General features: G+C 29.6%; 2 protein-coding genes and 1 long non-coding RNA gene across 3 annotated transcripts; all 3 read right to left on the reverse strand.

Annotated features, from left to right (window-relative positions):
• Positions 1–8,473: 8,473 nt before the first annotated feature.
• LOC119684916 (trypsin-1) lies at positions 8,474–9,531 on the reverse strand. The gene has a single exon (XM_038099054.1). The coding sequence runs from the start codon at positions 9,224–9,226 to the stop codon at positions 8,492–8,494; it is 735 nt and encodes a 244-aa protein (XP_037954982.1). The 5' UTR covers positions 9,227–9,531; the 3' UTR covers positions 8,474–8,491.
• Positions 9,532–9,634: 103 nt separating this feature from the next.
• Positions 9,635–11,094, reverse strand: LOC119684917. Its single transcript, XR_005252771.1, has 3 exons — positions 10,997–11,094; positions 10,849–10,935; positions 9,635–9,906 (listed from the first exon to the last, which is right to left on the reverse strand). It is a non-coding gene; the product is annotated as an uncharacterized LOC119684917 (long non-coding RNA).
• Positions 11,095–11,145: 51 nt separating this feature from the next.
• On the reverse strand, positions 11,146–11,938 carry LOC119684983. The gene is made up of 2 exons (XM_038099148.1): positions 11,745–11,938; positions 11,146–11,682 (listed from the first exon to the last, which is right to left on the reverse strand). The coding sequence occupies exons 1-2, from the start codon at positions 11,808–11,810 to the stop codon at positions 11,146–11,148; spliced, it is 603 nt and encodes a 200-aa protein (XP_037955076.1). The 5' UTR covers positions 11,811–11,938.
• Between the last annotated feature and the right edge of the window lie 9,655 nt (positions 11,939–21,593).

The following is a 21,593-nucleotide window of genomic DNA, read 5'->3' on the forward strand; positions in this document are numbered from 1 at the left end:
ATAAAATGGCGTAAATCTAAAATTGCTTACAAATGATTTTAGTAAATATGGGTGGGTCAAAGTGTAAAAACTGCAAGCAAGTTATTCAAAAATGGTAGTTCCAGCTAAAAATTTGTCAAAAAAAGAATTATTATTCTCATTCATTACAAGGATTCAGTGAGTCCATATTTTGGATACTTGACTGTTTTTTATAATAAAAAAAATTTGTAACAAGAGTGTAAGTCACGTACTAATTACTTAAGAAAGATAACAGAACTCAGTTATTACTGTGGTTTAGCCCAAACCGATAATGTTATTTATAGATCGATCCTTGGAAGAAGGAATAGGACTTGTTATGATAGGATATGATACATTATATAGGTGAATTAATCTTTTCCCTTAATCAGAAGATTATCTACAGATGTAACATGTTGTCATTAAATTTAATTCATTATTTAATTTTTTTTTTTTTTTTCTTAATACGCACAAAAATTATTTAACCTTAAGCATTTAAATTGCATATTCAAAATCAAAAACTACTCTTGAAACATATCTGGATTACAAATCGCACTACAACCTCTCCAAATTGAATTAGTTTTTCTGAATTAATTAACATTTTTTTTTTGAATATAAATTGGTTTTGATAACAGCAAACGAACATTCTTATTAGGCATTTTTTTGCACACATGGACAAAATGCCAAATTGTATTTAAAAATTAAATTAGCAAAAAAAAAAATGTTTTAATTAAATAAACGTAACATTGAAACGGTATTATATTAAAAATAAATTTATAAAAAAAAAATTTTAAATAAATTAGTAATAAATAATTGATATTGTGCCTTCAACTTTTTATGTCTGTAAATTACAAATGTGAATTGTAAAAAAGTAATAAATTATGACAACAAAAATTAAATATTCATTAATCTACAGCAAAAATCAAATAATATAAAATAATTGAAACAAAAAATAAAAAATTTAATATTAAATAAATTGTAACTAATAATTTATTTAAATTTAGAAATTTAACCAAGAATGAATGGCAGTTTTAATTTATAGAAAGAAATTTTGTTCCATAGATGTGTGTATATATATATACCATATATATGCATATAGATATGTGTAGCATTTACATATACACGTTTAGTTTAGATTGCAGTATTATTTATAGACATGCTATATATGTATATATATATATTAATGACACGTAAAAAATTAAACAAACAGATTTTACTACAAACTAAACAAAAGTCATATACTAAGCTCATTACATTTCCATCAATTATTTATATAAAGATATAAACTTTAATAAAAATATGAAAAACAATAAATATAAAGCAATTATTATAAAATTAGAATTTATAAAAAATATAAAACTTTAATATTAAATAATAAAAATATGTGCAGGAAGAGCATATGAGAATATAAGATTATTTAATTTTTATTTATTTAATTTTATACATAGTAAGGTTCATTGGTTTTCTATTTTACAAAAAACTTTAAAGTGTGTTAAATATAATTTTTAATTTTAACATTAAAATTGTTTATACAAATAAATTTTTTGTAAAACTCCTCCACAAGTTTTTGGTGCTGTTAAGTAGCACTTTAAAGCAATTAGCGGTCACTTTAGCTATAATAACTTAAAGCAGCTTGAAGCATTTTGTTCTTGAGTTATTTGTAAAATTCCTCCACCATTTTTTGATGTTGTTAAGTAGCAGTTAGTTGTCACTTTAGCTTCTAATTTGGTTTAAGCTCTTTGAGCTCTTCAATTTAAAGCATTTTGTTCTTGAGTTCAAACACAAAGATTTACCGTAAAATGCCTGAACATTATATGACATTCGAGTAATATTCTGTTGTACAAAAGAAAATAATATAAAATGTAGAGCAAATCAGGTAAAAGAGTAGCTTGAGTACTCGAGCTGCTCGAACTTCATAATATTCGAAAATTTTGAATTACCTCTTTCCATATATACATTTGAGATAAGTACCAATAACATACGTAAGTAAAATGAAGATGTTTGTATCAAAATATGATTACAATATATCTATAGACTCTTGTAAATAGTTATATAGGTATCTGCGGTTCTGTAGAGAATAAAAATATCATTTTTGTCTATTTTGATATTGTATTCTCTCTATATGCTTCCTATATTTTGTCGAAATAACAACGTGATGGAAATAAATATATATGTAATATAATTAAGATAAATTTTGGTTTAACTTTGAAGGAATGAATCTGTGGAATCTTAAAAGAAGATTCTTTATTTTAACATTAAAATTGTTATTACAGAAGTTGTTAAATTAAATTTAAATTTTTGTCAAATTATTCTTTAGTTTTTTGTAGTGCTATAAGGTGGCAATTTGACTATTACACTACATCTATTACACTGCATCAAATTTTTATTCACTACAAAATTTAAAAATAATACTTTTTTCCATAATAACATAAAAATACTAAGTTACTTATACTCTTCTCTGTTTTAAGTGCTGTTAGTCGACACTGTGGCTGTAGTTCAAGTGTTGCAATGAGCATGTCTGAACAAAGTTCATCACAGACTGCTAAATATTTAATTTTAACTAAATAAACTTAAATCGGTTTAAACGTATAGGGTTTTATTTTTATAAATTATTGGTTATTATTATTATTGGCTACTTTGTGATTATATTAAAATGAAAGTACATATATTATTTGAAGAAAAATATTTATAGAAGTGGAACGCCACTGTCTTTGTTGTTCCTGTAAATATTGTAAAATATGAAAATTAATAAATTTAGTATATTATGAAAAAATTTTAAATGCATATCCTTTGTATCCTTTGTACATAGAAGTTTACATATTTACAACAACAATAGCAATAACAATTACATATTAGCATACACTATACAATACAATTCAATACAATACAGTACACAATAAGGAAATCTTTATAAAATTTATATTAAATATACAACAGCAAAAAAATTAAGTACATTATTCAAAAACAAATAATTAGTAATTAAAAATTAAATAAAATTAATAATAATAATAATGATAAAATATTACTTAAAATAGTACCAACTTAGCATTTTATTGAAATGACTTTTGTTTACAAAATATTTATATTAAAAAATTAAAATTAAAATAAAAATAAAAATAAAAGCAAAAAAAATGTTACAAATTCGTATATTCGCATATGAAAATAATTTTGTAAGTTAATTATAATAGCAAAAACGATAATAAATTAAAATTTAATTTGTAAAAATAAACAAATGCAGCAGTACTTCATGTAATAAATTTGAAACAAAAATGTGTAAATTTTCAATAAAAAAAAGTTTTAAATATGAAAAATCGCTTTATTGCCTTTTTGCTTAATTTCATTGAAAGCTTCATTTCGCAAAATGACTAATTGATGGCAAAGTGTGGAGAGCAGTAGGGGTTTGAACATAAATATTTGATATATTACAATGGCAATTGAAGTCACTCTTTAGTTTCAGTTCAATTTTGCTGCATTTAATTAAATTAATTTACTCTTATGGATGCTAAGTATGACATTCTATGATAAACATTTGAACCACTTTGTATACACACAAACGTATAAATATATATATTTCGTTCATATAATAATTGTTATATGCTTATTAAAACCTATTATGCAGTAAATTGAAAAATGTCACTGATATATGTCGACTATTGGTCGACTATTTCGTTCATATAATAATTGTTATATGCTTATTAAAACCTATTATGCAGTAAATTGAAAAATGTCACTGATATATGTCGACTATTGGATAACTACTTGTACTGAATATACGATATAGTGGTAGTCCTTTTTAAGGTATTGCATGGGTCAGTGGCGTAACTACATTTTTTAGGCCTGTAAGCAAATTCTAACTAAGGGGCCCCTACCAACATACTAAGGGCCCCTCTTTTTATACTCTTTACACGAAAAAATGTGGAAAGGATATATAAGGTTTGTCAAGATTTTCGTAACGCATTAAAGGAAACGTCGGAAATACCATTAAGTATATATCTGTACAATATATATATACTTTTTTAGTTCAAACTACTCTCTCAGCTTTTGAATTCTTCGAATGAAACTTTACACACATACTTTTCGGGAGCCGACCCTTTTCACCATTTGATTTGATTGAAATTGGACGTCTATTTCTTGTAGCTGTGATATAAACTTAACAATCGGATATGAGGTTTCTCCGTTTTTAATAAAGGTATTCAAATGAAATTTGGTGTATACAGTACTAATATTTGCAAAAGACAACGTACAAAATTATTTTCAAATGGGTTTAAATCTAAATATAGCTTCCATATAAGTCTCTCGATTAAGACACATATTTTTCTTAGAAAAACTTTTTTATTTTATAAATAGGTTTAATATTTTATTTGAAGTACATACATATTATGTACTTTTACGTATCTTTTATAAAATGCAATATGAAGTTATTCCAACAAAACACGTTTCGTCCCTTTTGAGAATTTATTAAAAATAAATACAATGAATACAAAAATTTATAGTGGGGCCCGAAAGCGTTGCTTCCAGTTGCTTCCCTGTAGTTACGCCACTGGCATGGGTGTTGGAATAAGAAACATTGTTTAGGTTAGTCAGAGGTTTGTTAGTTTCTTGCTTATGTATGTACAAACATGTGATAATATATATATTACTTATAATAATATTTCTGTTACAATAATAATAATATATGCATTGGATCTGTCACTTAAGGCACCATCACCTTCATCTGGGTTAAAGAAATGTATAAGACCAGTTTAAGAAATACGGCAAGTAGAACAACAAAAATTCAAACAAAAATCGGTAAATCATTATATTGAGACCAGATGCAACTTGTATCTTAAAAGCAAATGAAAGGACTTGAACTTGGATTTTAAAAATAAGAGAATGTACCGATTATTAATCTTAGGTGTCTGTTGTTAATAGTTGATCAATTGATCAATGGTGCTTTTTTTGATTGCATATCTAATCAATATATATTTTTGTTTTGTTATCAAATCAATTATATTAAGAAAACAATTGTAAAACCATATATGACCCAATGTTCCCCTGAGAACGTAATGGAATGAAGAAGAAGATTGTGAAACCATTGAGATCAGTGAAAGATCTTACACTTCCAATGCAAGTGCAGCAATGAAGATACAAAATTCTCCAAAATGCTAAGCGTACAGTTTGATATAATATTAATAATAGCGTTTATAATAATGTTTATAATAATGTTTATAATGATAATGTTTAATAGCGTGAGTATCGCTGAGGGGAAGAAGTTTATTTTATTTTATTGTTGAGTGGAATGTATTATAATGTGTTTCCATATTTTGTTAACTGTATGATGTTTTTGTTTATTTTTTGTGGATATAGGGTGATGATAAGAGATGTAGTCGTTATTTTGTAAGTTTATATAGAAGTCGATGTGTCTAATGGGATTGTTACGGGATTTGTTGTCTCAAGATATATTATTTGATTTAATGTTATGACAGAATAAGTTTTTGTTAAGTAAGAATAGATAATTTTTCAATTAAGTTGTATATTTACAAATTAACCTTCAGTAGTTGTCATTTTAATATATTAATATTTTATGACAGTTTTTATAGCTGGAATCTTTGGATAGGGTAGTGTACAAAAAGTAAAAAAAGTAAAAAAATTAAAAATTAAAAATTAATGTACCTATAGTTTTTCTATACAATATTTTTGTTGGTTTTGAGATGTTGATGTAGTTTTTGTATTTGCTAATTTTTTAGTTGTTAAGCATAACTGATTAAATATGCATGGTGTCGCGAGTGCGGTGGATAAATGTAAAAAACTTATATATATGTAAAAAACTATATATGGGAATGTGTATTGAGTGTATTAAGTATATATGTATAATACAGTGTTTAGTTTATAAGTTTGAGATGTAAGGAGTTAGCATGAATGTAAGTAGTATTTGAATTGTTTTATAATTATAAGTGGACAGAATCGTATATTACTTTAAACATGACTAAGAATGTATATTTTTCAATCCACTATGATGAGTCTGGGTAGTTCCCAGACGAAACGCGTCAGTGGAAACTATTAGAAAACTGTTTTCTGTTGGTTTTTTAACCAACACAAGAAATTGCTTTAAGCTTTTTTACTGACAAATTGACGGCTACAAGTTTATATATAGTGTACCAATAATTTTTATATTTATTTTTTATTACATAATTTATATATTATTATTATAACACATTTTTATTTTTTATATGTTATATTTAGGTTTTTAGTTTTTGCAGTTTTTTTAGTTTTTTAGTTTTATATATATATATGTATTTTTATTTAACACGTACGGTTTTTGTGTATATATTTATTTTGTGTTGGGGTAAATTATCCATCACAAATTTTTGTAGGGTTAAGTATTTATATTTATGTTTCAGTGACCATCATCACTGTGTCCGTTTGTTGCTATTTAGCGACATTCTGGAGGCTTGGTTGGATAACCTACTTGTTGGGTTATGTAAGCAAGGTAATGACAAATTTCCAATTGTATAAAGATGATTGGAGGTTTGAGCATTGATAGTAATACAAATTAAATCCGATTTTCTCTGTAAATAATAGTATTGCATTAACTTCACCAAGTCTGATATAATATGGACACCGAGATAATGTGAAATACCGAGCTCAAGCAAAACTGTGAAGCATATTATTTGCCAGTGTCCAGCATTGGTGAGACAATTGAAAAAATACTAGGCAATTCATTATTGATGAGTTCTGATGATGTCATGAAAACAACAGAATGGCCGGTATCTATGTTTAACGTGTTTAGATGTGCCCATGGAAAGAGTGGTAATGACCGAAATCTATAATTATTTATTTTGTGATGTATAAAACTACAACATTCCCTTACTACGATATAAAATTTAAAGTGTTGGAATAATTAAAACTCCACAAATATATAGCAACAAGCAAAGAACGTATTAAGGTCTTTGCAAAGAGCGTGACACATATTTGAGGTTTATTAGTAAATCGTAAGAATACGTGATTTATAAATTTTGAATGAAAAAAGTTTTACATTTTGCAAAGACTTTCAAATATGAACAACTAATCAAAGTTTGAACATCATTAAGGATAGAAATTAAACAGTTTTATGTTGCCTGTAATTAATTCAAAGCATTTTGATAAAAACTGTTTTTCTTGCTAATTAATCAATTTATATTTATATTAATTAATTTTATATTTATATTATATGTGCATTCAATGAGAATTTTGAAGCAGAGATTGTGTATAGATATATATATTCCAAGAATTATGTTATTTTGTTAAAATGTAGGCTTACATACACTTAACACAGATGCAGCTCATTAAAATATTCCGTTTATAGTATAGCTTGATATACAAAATAATATATATTGTAAGCTTGAAATGTTGTGAATTAATTTTTTACGACAAGAAGTGTTGAAACGTTCATTTCGCAACGTATATCACGCGTTAATATTTGTGGACTATTTGAACCAATTCAACAGTAAGTGAATTGCCGCAACAATTTGAGAGTGACTGTAGTTAAAAGCATAAATACTCTTACAGTGATGGCATTGACTATTGTTACAAGTTTTAAATAAAAGGCAACTTGATTGTATATTAAAATAATCATGAAGACATCAAATCTTTCGAATCTTAAGCTTCTTCTTTAAGTGGATGCGGAACTAGAGATATTTCTCAACTGATTTTACTGATATTACTAGTATGAACGAAAGTGATTGTTGTTTTTATGCATAATCTTCAGATATATAATGGCAAGGAAAATCCTTCAACCTTGTAAATAATGATTGCTTAATTCTTTTCAAAGAACCATCATCTTTCCGCAGAACATCCACTAACCAAACTGAAAAAATATGTAGAAACATCCTATATAGATTGCTTGCGAAGTCATGGGCCGAAGATAAATGCAAACGGCTTAGTCAAACAAATAATATAAGCATTGACAGATGTCACGGCCTAAATAGATCTCAACTTAGTTTAACCTGTTTCTTACGTTAACATTAAGAAAAAGTATTTACTCTAGAACTTGTATTAGGTAGTCGTAATAAGGTCTAACGGGTGCCTCTTAGAACTTTCATTGGCTGAATATGAAAAAATTTATTCGATATGTATTCCTAACTTCTGATTACAAAAATTGAAGGGTTGACATCACACAGAGGTAACCTTCCTCACCGTTTCACTGCTGCTTGATAAGACATAGAGTCAATTTCACAGTCAATTTTAGGTTTAAAATCTGACTTAAGTATGAATTAATTCAGCAAACGTAATGACATAAGCATGACTTAATTTAGCATTGAGACTTTAAATATGATTATGATATTGACCGTTGATATGACAGAAAGATATCAGATATCAGTTCAAAAATTCAACTATTGACGCAGGCAATTTGAAATTTCCGTAGTAATATTTCTTTTTTTTTCTCTCACACTAATTCAACTAAGAAAAAGTTTGAAGTTTTTTAAATATGTTTTATTAAAAATCCATTATCGTCCCCGTATTCCATTTTCACTTTACGTTAAACACCTGAGTTTTCTGTTATCCAAGAGCGCAAAGCACCGACATAAGTGTAAATTGCTGGCATTTTGGCACCACAACCAAAACCCCAAGACACCAGCCCGAAAAGTTTTCCATCAACAGTCAATGGGCCACCTGAGTCACCTTGACAAGCACTAACTTGACCGCTTGGATGTCCAGCACAAACCATACGATTCGTAATGCCAGGAATGTTTTTTGGATTACAGAAATCGCGACTCCACAATTGCACCTGCGCAAACTTCAGCTTATTTGGCAATTGCAATTGCATATTGACGGCGCCAAAGCCACTTATTGTGGCTAAAGTATCGGCAGGATAATTTGACTCACTGCTCGCCAGTTCAATGGTTTGTATGTTGCCACCTAATGGCACGGCTGATTTCAGTTTGATCAGCGCAATGTCATAGTCTTGTGTTTCGGGATTGTATTGTGAATGTCGCACTATGTCTGCAATCTCAAAAGCCTTGCCATCGCCTGCCAACAGATCTGCAGTACCTGCAACAACTCGCATTTTTGTGGGGCTTTGGCCCATGACACAATGTGCTGCTGTTATCACAACCATATCCGAAATCAATGAACCACCACAATGGTGGCGTTGATTTAGCTGCAACGATATTTGATATGGAAATTGTCCTGACTGTGCGTACTGGCCACCAATGATACGTGATCCGCAGGATATCTGACCAATTGCCAGAATGAGCAATAAGATTGGAAACATTTTTTGTTTGAACTTAGAATTGGTTAATCCTCCAAAGAAAAAGTTGATTTGTTAACTGAAGCAATTTTTGGTATGAATTTCTCGACTCGCACTTGGCTTTATATACGGTGTGTGAGGCAGCCGTTAGGCCTTATCACACGTATCTAACGCAAGTTCTAGGCTAACGACTTGCTGACCCTGTTAGTTTTGGTTTATGGGTGCTTGCGATGGCGTTTGTTATCTGCGAGAAAAAGTAGACTGAAACCTCCTCTTTTCGCAAAAGATTCACGCTGTGCTCAGCGCTTATCGTACCGCTTTGTTTACCTACTTGCTTACCTGTGCGGATTTTACTTGAATTGGCTCAAGTCGACACGCGTTATTGACCCGATTTATGTGCAAATTCCTCTTCACGAAAACATTGAGAAAGTGTTTAAGTGTTGAACAATAAAACGGTTTTATTTTCAGTTAAGACGATAACAACTTTTATTTGAACTAACAAATTTAGAATTTATATGTTTCGTTGGTTTTTTATTCTGTTCTGTACACTATCTGTAAACTATTTGGACATCCCATACTCTGCGCCTGATTTCCTTTATTTTATTGTTTTCTTCTGAATTCAAATTCCAATGGCCATTACTGATTACCCAGACATTTCGCCACGGATTTCTCAAATGGTGGCTCTGACAGGCAACAAGATATTCCTTAAATAAATGGTAATACTTATCAAAACAGTAGAAGAATTAATAATATCTATATTTATGATTTTTTTAATTTAATACTGGTATGTTTAAATACTCGAAAAAATTCTGCAAAATCATGTAAACCTAAAAATTATAAATCGAAGGTGACACACAGAACACTCCATAAAAATAAAACAACTGATTGCATACTTGATCTTACGCATTTCTCGTATTCTAACTAAATTGCCATACTAACTAATAGACATGATTTACTCTATCTACTCTATCATTGCCCGACACTTGACAGAAGTTGTCTATTCACAATATGTCTTCACATTCCTAAATTTCTATCTGGCACTTCATGTGGAGAAAATGGAAATATGTTCATTCAAAATCTTGCAATTATTTGCCGTAAGACTTTACGACTTCTCTGTGATATTACAATACGATGACGAGATGAGCTGAAAGTAGCATATATCTAGTGTCAGTGACGTGTTCAAGAGGTGAGATTTCAGTGGTTAGAGCCGCTCTTTACAATATAATCTGTAGATAACACACTGCCAAAAAATATATAGTATAAAGTATATAGTAGAATCTCTTTCCACTTGGTACAATACTGGTAACGCTACTGCCTATTATCTCTTCCTACAAAGGAAGAGAGAAACACTGTTCCTACAAGAGAAGTCTACTTTCTTACAGCCAACGTCAACTTTCTTACAAATCGATACCTTAACTTATAGAAAGTCCAATATTTGAGTGGTCGTTTAAAAATTCAATATAAAATATAAAATCGACAGAATAACAGTTAAGGGTTTCAGCTATTGTCATATGGGTATGGACCGAATTACACAAAACGGAAAAAGTTTCTTAATCCTCAATTTTTGACCACTTGGCAGAATCTATTTGTATTCTTCAGTTCAACATATATTATTCTTATTTACTATATACTTCCTCTTTACTTACAGCTTGGCCAAAATTAAAAACTTTTTCACAATCTGCCGCCAAATTATGGTTTGATGCGACGTGAGTTATAAGCAACGGCTCAATACACTAAAATAATAGAAAATATATAAGTATTTCATGAAGAGAATGGCGTTTATAAGAAATGTACTGGAATTGGTGTTGTACGGCTCTGCAAACGAAACTCAGGGTCAGCAAGACGGCAATAGAAGTTAAGGTGCGCACTTATAACAGCTTCACCACTTCCGATATTCTGAAAATAATATATTAAGTCATCTAATAAATTACCTTGGATTATTGTTACTTTTCGATGTAATTATTTACCTTGGCAAAACGTACACCCAGTGGCAAACTAGCTTCGCCTCTTTTGTATGATAAATAGGGAGTATTTGATAATATTTGCAGGTCAATTCTTTTAGGTGCAGAATACAAAAACATTCTTTCAGTTGGATGCAAAACTTCCAAGCGAAAGTGTTGCTCGTAAAATAATGGCTCTCCATCGTGATTTTCGTCGTCCACACTTATAACACGGAACGAGTTCCGAATAGTGGGCTTCTGACAGAACATAATTCGCATTTCACATAGTTCGTTAATAACATCACCTGATGTCAAAGCATCTGCTGATACCGCTATAGAAAGAGCGCCCGATTTTTTTGTACCAAACGCTTCATTGTATAGCATGTAGTATGGCAATAATTGTATAACTGAGCCAAAAGTTATGTAATTTTGTGTTTTGTCCGGTGTTATCTCTTTATTTAAAACTGCATTAAAACGATTCAATCTGTCTGTTAAGGAAACCTTGTTCTTCTTCATGCTTTCAATGCGGTTTCTCTCTTCCTACATAGAGTTTGGAATGGAAGAATAATGACATTTTAAATATCGTACGTAGCGCAACTTACCTCTTCAGCACATTGGGTCTCACGCCAATTACCGATGAGAACATTACTGTTATATACATTTGTCATTTTTTGCAGTTGGTTTACAATCGATGCAAGTAAAAGAATATGCAATATGTAAAAAATTAGTCAATTTTGTAAAATATTAGATGAAAGACAAAATATATCATCGGAAGCAATTTCAAATTCTTCAAATTAAATTCCTGATAAAAAAAACAATTTTTCTTCAGTATGAAAATTTTTTCAAAGCACTTTAAACTTTTATTTTAAATATAATTTTAAGAGTAACTATTGTTCAGTAAAATAAATATGAAGTTATTCACAGAACCAGTTCATAAGTCCACAATAAACGGAGATTTTATCGACTTAGGGGATTATAAAACCCTTAAGTCAGTTTAATAAATAGAATTGCATTCAATTAACTTCACCTTCTAATAATCGAACTTACTATATCATCCCATCCAAGCGCTTACTGAATTGAATTCCAACTTTTGAAAACGCTGTTTATAGTATTTTATATTAAAAAAGTGTTGGAAAATAACACAATTATTTAAATTTGTTACGAATTTCCAATATGTCCGCCTTTAGTACGAAATGTGGGTCTGAGCTGTTTTACAAACAATTCGAACGCTTCCAAAATTTTTAATGTATGGAATCTTCACACATTCTAGTGAAATTTTTTAATGTTGGCTTAGAAATCGAGGGTCTCTACCTTACCGAGAAATTGTGCGAATTTCCATTGCTCTGTGTGAAAGTTATTTTACTAACATATATGCTTAATATTAGTAAATGTTTGGTCTGTTAGGTACCTAAAAAAAATAAATGGCATAGGAAATTCTTGTCTTAAGAGTGATTTGCTACAGATGAATGTATTTTTAAAACTAGAATTATATATTTTTATGTCAAACAGTTCTGCTCTACGGCTGCGAAACCTGGTTTACCACCAACAACCTGATTCATAAACTGCAAACTTTTATAAACAAATGCCTTAGGAGAATTCTGAAAATTTGGTGGCCCCGCACTATTAGAAATTTCGAACTATGGTCAAGATGCCGCCAACTTCCTATAGCAAACGAAATCAAAAAGCGTAAATGGCAATGAATCGGGCACACTTTGAGGAAGGCACCAAATGAAATCTTGAAACAAGCATTAACATGGAATTCTCAAGGAAGCAGAAGACCTGGTAGGCCCAAGCAAACGTGGAAGCGAACACTGGAGAAAGAAATCCAAGCAAGCGGAAAAACCTTTGGAGAAATTAAAACCCTGGCAAAAAATCGTGACAGTTGGAAAAAGTTCGTTATGGCCCAATGTTCCCCTGGGAACGTACTGGATTGATTGATTGATTGATGTCAAACAGTCGACCTCAAATAAAAAATTTCAGTTACGAACAATCTGTCTGATGGTACAATCTGTCAGTACGGCACTGAATTTATCTAACTATATTATCGAGAAAATAAATGTATTATAAACTTTACTGCTTTTTATCTAATAAGATGTGCTAACTATTTTACCTACTTGTTCTTAGGATCTTATCTGTACACTTTCATTAACATCTACATTTTTATATTGTAGGTACTTTTGGAATAAAGGAAAATTCTTATCGGACATCGGGGTATTAAATGATTGCATGAGTTTCATCCATAAATTGCTATCACAGTAATGAGATAAAGAGGAGCTCGAATTGCGTTGATTGTTTGAAATCATTTCTAATTGGAAATTATTTTATAGGTAAAATAAAAAATTATTTGTTTGGAAAGCTATACAAAATAATCCAGATACTTTATCAGAGCAATAATGATTTGCAACTTTTATAGCACAAAATAAACACAGTAATTGCTATGCAAATTGCACAATATTTACAGGAGACGGCGGTGCAGCAAAACCTTTCCGATCCCACCTATTAGCAAATGCAACGTGCCATAGTAATGTTAAAGTAAGAACTCATAAAAAATTCTAAAAAATATTTATAGTTTTATTACATCAATCAAAACAATCTTCTTGCAGAGATCTTATCGTGCCTTCAATCGAAATCACAACACCTACCTCTGATCCACTCCGCCACTCCACCACTCCGCCACTAGAGTATTTGTGTAAGAATTCTTGATAGTATAAAGCGTCTGTTTATAGCAGTCATAACGTGTTACCGCTTTTGTTACTAATTTATTTATAAACTATAAACATAGTTATATACACATATATACATTTTTGCAAACAGCACACCAACGCTCAACGCTCAACGCACCTCTCAACTCATAATTCGTAGCCCAGAAATATGGAGGCGCGTTGTGGACATTCACGTGAACACAATTCCATCGCGATTTCGCGCTCGCCTGAAAATCACGTTCGTTATCAGCGCGCTCGCGTGCTTCGCTCGCTGATATCTTTCAGACCTGCAAAGTGCAAACTTAGAGGCACTTTTCGACATTATTTTCGTATTATTGACAAATTCATTAACTTTTATCAGATTGATGTGTTGTTTTCCAGATTTTATACAATATTTGATAAACAAGAATTTTATCAATAAAAATATTTTGTAGGAGTTTTTGTCGTTGGAGATTGTGCACTGGATATGACTGTGTCGTCTGACGTTGTGTTTATCATTTCACACTTTGGAAAATTTTGAATTATTTTATTGCCCACAACATCTACACCACAGCTTTTAGATATTTTATATTACCGGTTTGAATGATTAACTTTCGAAAGTCACATGATGAAAGTGTTGTGAAGTTTATTATAGGCCTCTATCGGCAAAATATCTAAATACACAACTCTTTATTAAGCTATATACATAAAATCGAATAGGTACAAATTTATTTTATAGTTTGTGGACTTAACACATCAACTACAAGTCGTCGATAGCTCAAACTTAATTCTTAGCTCTCAGACTTATATGAAAACAATCTATAACTAAGCAGTAACTTCCTCAGCCAACCTAATCAATGGACTGCTGTTGACAGCTGATAGTACCGAGCGCATTTATATTTTTAGCAATCCGGTCTTTCTTTCACACTCTTTCTCTTTCTCTTTCTCTCTCTCTCTTTCTCTCTCTCGGATTACTGAGAAACGGCAATGAGATTGGGTTAAGTAAATTACACGTGTCTTGACATAATCTCTAGCCCCCACAGTTATAAATAGAAAAACCAAACAAAATAATCTGAATAGAACTTTTTCAATGTTTTAACGTCCATAACACTCAATTGATATATCGGATAACATTTTCACATTTTCAAAATAATATTAATGCGTAAGCGAAACTAAAAATCACAAACAGTGAATTACTTCACAGCAAATCAATTTGGTCAATTGGCATAATAAATTTCATTTATCAGTAAACTTGACCGATAAAATCTTCGACAATACGAGTACGAGCCCGAGTCCAAATTATACGACTACTTAGTGGTCCCAATTATAAAAGGCCTAACATATTTTCATTAAAATGTCTGACTTTGGCCAGCTAATATAAATTGAAGATAAGCTAAAAAATTTATCTACAACTACTGAATTTGTAAGCTTATAAATCTAATTTGCTGACAATATTACTTATTAATTCTTTTAATGTTTACACATGCAACCAAACTCTAAACGTATATGTATATCATCTATAAATATTTTAAACCGAACTAAAGTTTAGCATTAATATATCGCTTAATGATTATTACCAGTATTTTAAATAATTTTTATTGCTGCTATGTAATTATATAGAAATAAAGACTTTCCGGATTAATTTTATACGCTATTCTTATTTATATGCTTAAGTATTTAATGTTAATATATTGTGTGTTCAGAAACCAGCTGAGCAATAAATATGGATGCAAGCAATCTTCTTAAGCAATCTTCTTATCATTTCCGCAAAATTTATAAACAGAGATACGGCTAGTATGTGTGGAAATCTACGAAAGAGAAGTTATCTTAATCCCTGGTATTACAATAAATTCCAAAAATTGACAAGGCGTACAGATGTCACTGGCGTACTTGATGGTATTTCCTTGAAGTCATAAAGACCTCATATCATAAAGACCTCACTGAATATTCTTTCAGTTTAATACGAAGTTATTTCTATAGAAATGATTTTACTTATATTATTATTTTCGTTATGACTTAGGAATAAATAAATTTTTTTCCACGTATATATATATTTAAACTAAAGACCTAAAACTAGTCACACCATTTATTTTAAAATGTAAAAGATTTAACTCATTAGTCAAGCGATCTAATAGTACACTAAAATATACTAACGCATTTATGTCATAATTAATAAGATTAGTTAAGATATAAATTGTGGTAAAAGCCCATTAATTGTTAATAGAGTGTAATTATAACACTAGATTTACTTTAACTTGAACGCAGGGTTCTACTTGAGTACTGTATAGAAAAAGTAATGAGTGAAATTGAAACCGGTGTTTATAACAGTTACCACAGAGATTAATCCACATTTTATATTGAAGTGTTATACGGTTTTTGAGACGATCATAAAGGTGATTTAATCAGATCATATAAATATAGTAATATATAGTACCATTATTATCAATACAGTGTAGTACTACTATTACTACTATTAATTAAGTATATTGGTAAACAGGTCTTTCATCTTCTTTTTAATGGTCTGTAGTTTTATGTACAACATATATGGATGTAGGAGGAAACCACATACTCATTGTGGCCTCTTCCCTGAGAATATTAAGTAATATTATATGGACTCTTATCAGACAAATCCGGGAAACCCCTATTGTGGTCGATAACGACCGAAAGTTATTTAATTATGCATTAAGACAGCATAGAAGATGACTTAAGCATGATTTAAGTCAGTGTTTTGACTGAAGATACAGTTTTGAAATCGGCGCTTCATATATTATTACAAACTGAAGTGATCAAAGCCAGTTCGAACAAAACATGAATTATATGGAGTAACTGGAGTAGCTATATATATATAATATTGCAAAAATTATTTCTTGATTCTTCTTCTTGAATTCGTGCTATTACGCACTTTTACTCTATAATGGCTACTTTTAGTATTAAAAAGTGCTTGTTGTACATTTGATTCATTGAAATATCACATTTAATTTGCAAATCATAGTAAGTCTTATATATCTTATATCAGTGATCTTTTCATAAAAATTTTCATAAAAAAAATTATAGTGTTTTTGAGATGTTTATTGAGTGAATCTGAACAAATTGAATCGTAAAACGTTTTGTAAATAACTTTTGACAAATAAAATAGTTAATTGGGATGATAAGCGTGTTCAGTGACAAGATCTCTACGTCATTTTGTAAATTGATAATCTCTACGTAGTTTATATAGGCTTAAGGCTTATCGCTCATTCGATAGATAAAATAATAAAAATGAAATTTATGCTAAATAAAAACTGCTCAAATTTTTGTTACTGACGTATTGATACCTACTAAATCCACTACTTATACTATGCAATGCTCATGGCATACTCATAACACTCGTAAATCTGACTAGTTAGTCTTTATTTTGAGATAAATAGTATATCAGATATAGCATATATTGCATGACTAAAAGTTAGATTTTATGAAAAGCACAGAAAATACGAAGTAGTCTTCCAACTAAGGGGAATCTAATATTGAAAGTTAGTTTTATATATAGTACACTCCCCATTTTTTTGCGTAGCAGGAGGAACAAACGTAATTATTTAAGTATAGTTATCCACATATTAAAAATATATATAATATAATAAAATTATTAAATTCTATACATATTACAATAATGTATGTATATCAGAGCACATTTACATATCTCTGTAAATGATCGCATAAACCCAGTTTGTCTTATTAATTGGTTTTAGTCAAAATAATAGAACGCATTTTTTAATCACAATTATAATCAAAATTATATACTTAAGCACTTGAAATTTTAATTAAGTTGCTTTATTGATATTTTTATGATTAATAATAACGTCACTTAGGGGGCAAATACACCACAAATATTTGTCGAAATTTTAGGTAAATTAAATCTGATAAATTCTTAAATTTTTTAAATTAAAAACTCTTAATTAGCAGACGAGAATGATATTATTTTCATAATTATTAATATCATAATTAAAAAAATAATTATTTTTAAATTGATAACAAAAGGTTTTCAAATAGATAAATTACACAATGCACTTGACAATTATTGGCTATTAAATATAATAATTTTGAAATAGCGTAACTGAAACTTATTCACTTGAATTTGATTAAAAGATATGGGATTTCATAGAATTAGCTAGCTTTCGCAATGGTGAATGAGAATTGTACTCGAAGATTAGTGATTGATTGACAGGTTCCACTTGTGTAAAAGTCACATTATACCTCTATACTTGTAAATGATAACAGAAGTCATTACACTTATACAAACATTAAGAATATACATTCCATACAATACACTAAGACCTACTATGATTAGCATAGTAGTACATAGTAGAAAACAATGTACATAGGTATATGCAGAAGTACCCATATATTAATAATCTCTGGTACCATTCACTATATTGATGACGTATTTACGCCTTTTACGAAAGCAAAAACAGTGTTGTCGGTGCTTTTATCGGTGTTTATTCGAATGAGTAAAACCCAAATCTCTGAAATCGATTGGTTACTTCAGAAGCTTATCGTGTGAAGACAAGTATCAGTACTAGTATTACAATACCCATAGTGTTTACGATTAATCAGCGAGCAGATTGCATATATCGTATGAAGTGGTCAGATTTCTCACTGCGTATATAACATGGAACGATGGGATTAAGGTTCTCAAGTTATTTGCGTAATTGTGTGCGTAGGAATTACTTTAAAAATTTTCCATTTCTTGATTTTAACTGATTTATATCATATCTATTACTGATATGTTACTCTGTTATGGTCAAACTATAAAAGACTTCTTAATATTTCTTCATGAAATACGTGTCATCAATAGCTTATGCACTTGTAATTTCACATGAAATTGTAATTTGGTCAGGGACGCAATAATCGGTAAGTTATTGCCCGTATCTATTTATGAGCAATTGTTGGAATGTTGTCGTATCTGTGAAGATAGGAGTTGAGTAAAAAATGTGGAATATTACGATAATTGATTATTGTTTTTTCTTGAACTTAATTAGCAGCTTTGTTTGAAGTTTATTATGAATTTTAACACATTTTTTTGTTTTGTTTATTAATATCTAATTAAGTTTATTTTGAATTTTTTTTTAAAGAATTTTATATACCCTAATAGCAACTTGTATTTCAAATATCAAAGTTTTATTTGGACTGAATGGAATTAACATCTACAAAATACCCTTTATATCCAAAAGATAAGATATATGTATTCAGAATACACATAATTCTGAAAATAGCGAGAGGAAAGTAAAACTATTCTGGAAAAACCCAAATAACTTAATATTTTTAATAGGTAAAGAAACTATGTGTACTTAGATGAGAGGTGTTTGACCCTTGTTATTCGACATATCTTCTTTTTAGCACATTTACTTTTTTACTGAATTTATTAAAGCAGTCTCAACTTTGATAAGAATTTTTGCCCATGACAAACCTCCCACTTTAGAGTCCGGTCAGGTATACAAAAAGGGATGATCTATCACTTCGAATCGCAAACAATGAATTTTCACTATGGCAACTACAAAAATGTGGGTATATTACCTTTGGGAACTTCTACAATTCTTCTGCAAATGGGAACCTTTCTCAGCAGCTAAAACATGCAATTTATAAATTGTTATGTACCTAATTTATACGCAATCGAACAACTATTAGGAATAGTTCCATCTAACATATACACATATATGGTATATCAAGATTAAGCACATATACAATTTTGGTAGTGACTACTTTGTCGGTTTATTCTTTTCAATGGTTTTCATTATATTTTAATCGAAAAAACTAATACAAATAAATTCCAAAATAATCATAAATCACGTGAGTTTTACTACATGTTTTTGTTAGTTGACTTCAAAGAAAGAGTTTAGCTGTTAATTATAAATTAAATTCGATCTTATCTAAACCCATTCATAAATAAGTCAATTTTATAGTAAATATACTCATTGTTTCCTATTGAACGCTATATATATAGATGAAAGTGTTAGAGCACGCTCCATTAATCTTTACAACACTTAATCTACAAGGTAAATCCACTTATGGCAGTAGCAACAATCAAAAATATTGACACAGCCAATCTTATAAAACTGAAGTCATAAAGATTTTACCAATAACCTTTAGCTCAAATCAATTGATTACTTGATTACTTGGATTGGTGAAGATAAAATCAGTTTGATTTGTCGATTGACTGACAGAAAATAAAGTTTATTTTCAAAAGAAATTTAGAATAACTTCTCAAATTAAATTCTTTTCTATTTAAGCGCATTTGCAATGTACCAGGAAAGAATTTATAAACTATGTATGTATTTCAGAAAATTATAAAAACCAAGTGTTGACTTAATTGAATTTTTGTTTACAATTTTCAAAGAACATATGTTACGACTATAATGTCATATAAAAAACCTAAACAGTTTTACATTAGTTTATTCACTAATTGGAAAATAATTAACAAAATTAAAACGTTATATATAATCAAGTTTAAAATATTTAGTTACTTTGAGCTACTTTGAGCAATTTTGAGCTGTTTTGAGCAACTTTTTCTATCATCAGTTTATAACCTTCATACATATAAATTCCGTAATTAAGTAATTCTAAGATTATTTAATAATTATGACTTCTTCATTAGTCGACTTAATTTTGCATCACGTTTGACTTTAATTATGTATCATTAATTACACCGAAAATTAACACATTTTCGTATTAAGAAATGATGAAGTAAAACAAATGCGATAGTGTTTTCAGCTGGCATTTTAAATATTTAGATTCATTGACTGAAAGAGTCATTAAGAGGCGTTCGCATTCACTAAGATTAGTAATGCAATCTTATCAAGCCATTTGCAATTTTTAGAAAAACCAAACAACTTTTTATGGCTCCAGAAATAAAGTAATTTATTACCTGTAGACTGCTCTTTATTATTTTAGAAAAATTATGTGATGCATATATGTAGGTATATAATAGCTATAAGTACTTGTCAGATGATTATTTTTGAATAAATACAACCACTTTAGATTGATGACTCATCACAGGTATTTATAAAATCTTATATTTATACTGTACATGAGATGATAGATACAAAGAAGCACATAATCATATTAATAACTATTTCTTTCTGTTAAATGAGTATTAGAATCCTTTTTAGCTTGAGGTTAATTCAAGCATTCACTCAGTCAGAATCCATTCCTATACTTGTTATTCTCATCTTATTCATTGTGCATACACATACAACAAAAATGACAGTTCGTATGTGTTAGGTAAATGAAAATAGCAAAGACAAAGTGCCAGCACACAATAGACTCTCAATTCCAAACATATAATTCATCATTTCACACATATTTCAATAACTTCGTGTTTCCTATCTCACAGTAGTACATGTAATAAATGCCTAACATTTCACCATTGAATGATCATGTGTTCTTATGATCACTTATGAATTCCTCCAATTCCTTGGCGTATTTAATTCTTATTATCTTTTTATTTGGCCATTACAGATGGGAGTCGTTCATGACCGCGTTCAGTAGCTTTCACTAGCTAACCCAACCAGTGGCTTGTTGTTGATACTTGGTAGTACTGAGTGCCTTCATATCGTTGGTTACCTCATCCTGCATGGAAGATGGAAATATCCTCTATCACGTTTTCTATTAGTGGATACTGAAATGCTGCAGCACTTTTTTCCATTTACCATTTTTCCATAAACTGCTGATTTAATAGTAAAATAAATTGTAGTAAAATAAGTTAGAATACCGATAATGTAGTTTAATAGTTTTAAA

This window comes from Teleopsis dalmanni, chromosome 2, assembly GCF_002237135.1.
Source record: "Teleopsis dalmanni isolate 2A chromosome 2, ASM223713v2, whole genome shotgun sequence".
NCBI classification, from domain to species: Eukaryota; Metazoa; Arthropoda; class Insecta; order Diptera; family Diopsidae; genus Teleopsis; species Teleopsis dalmanni.

What these genes read in the sequence shown, in the direction of transcription:
- LOC119684983 (XM_038099148.1), bottom strand. Translation starts at nt 11,810, where the DNA reads ATGACAAATGTATATAACAGTAATGTTCTCATCGGTAATTGGCGTGAG. An exon ending in AGACCCAATGTGCTGAAGAG is followed by an intron (nt 11,683 to 11,744) that starts GTAAGTTGCGCT and finishes AACTCTATGTAG; the next exon opens with GAAGAGAGAAACCGCATTGA.
- LOC119684916 (XM_038099054.1), bottom strand. Translation starts at nt 9,226, where the DNA reads ATGTTTCCAATCTTATTGCTCATTCTGGCAATTGGTCAGATATCCTGC.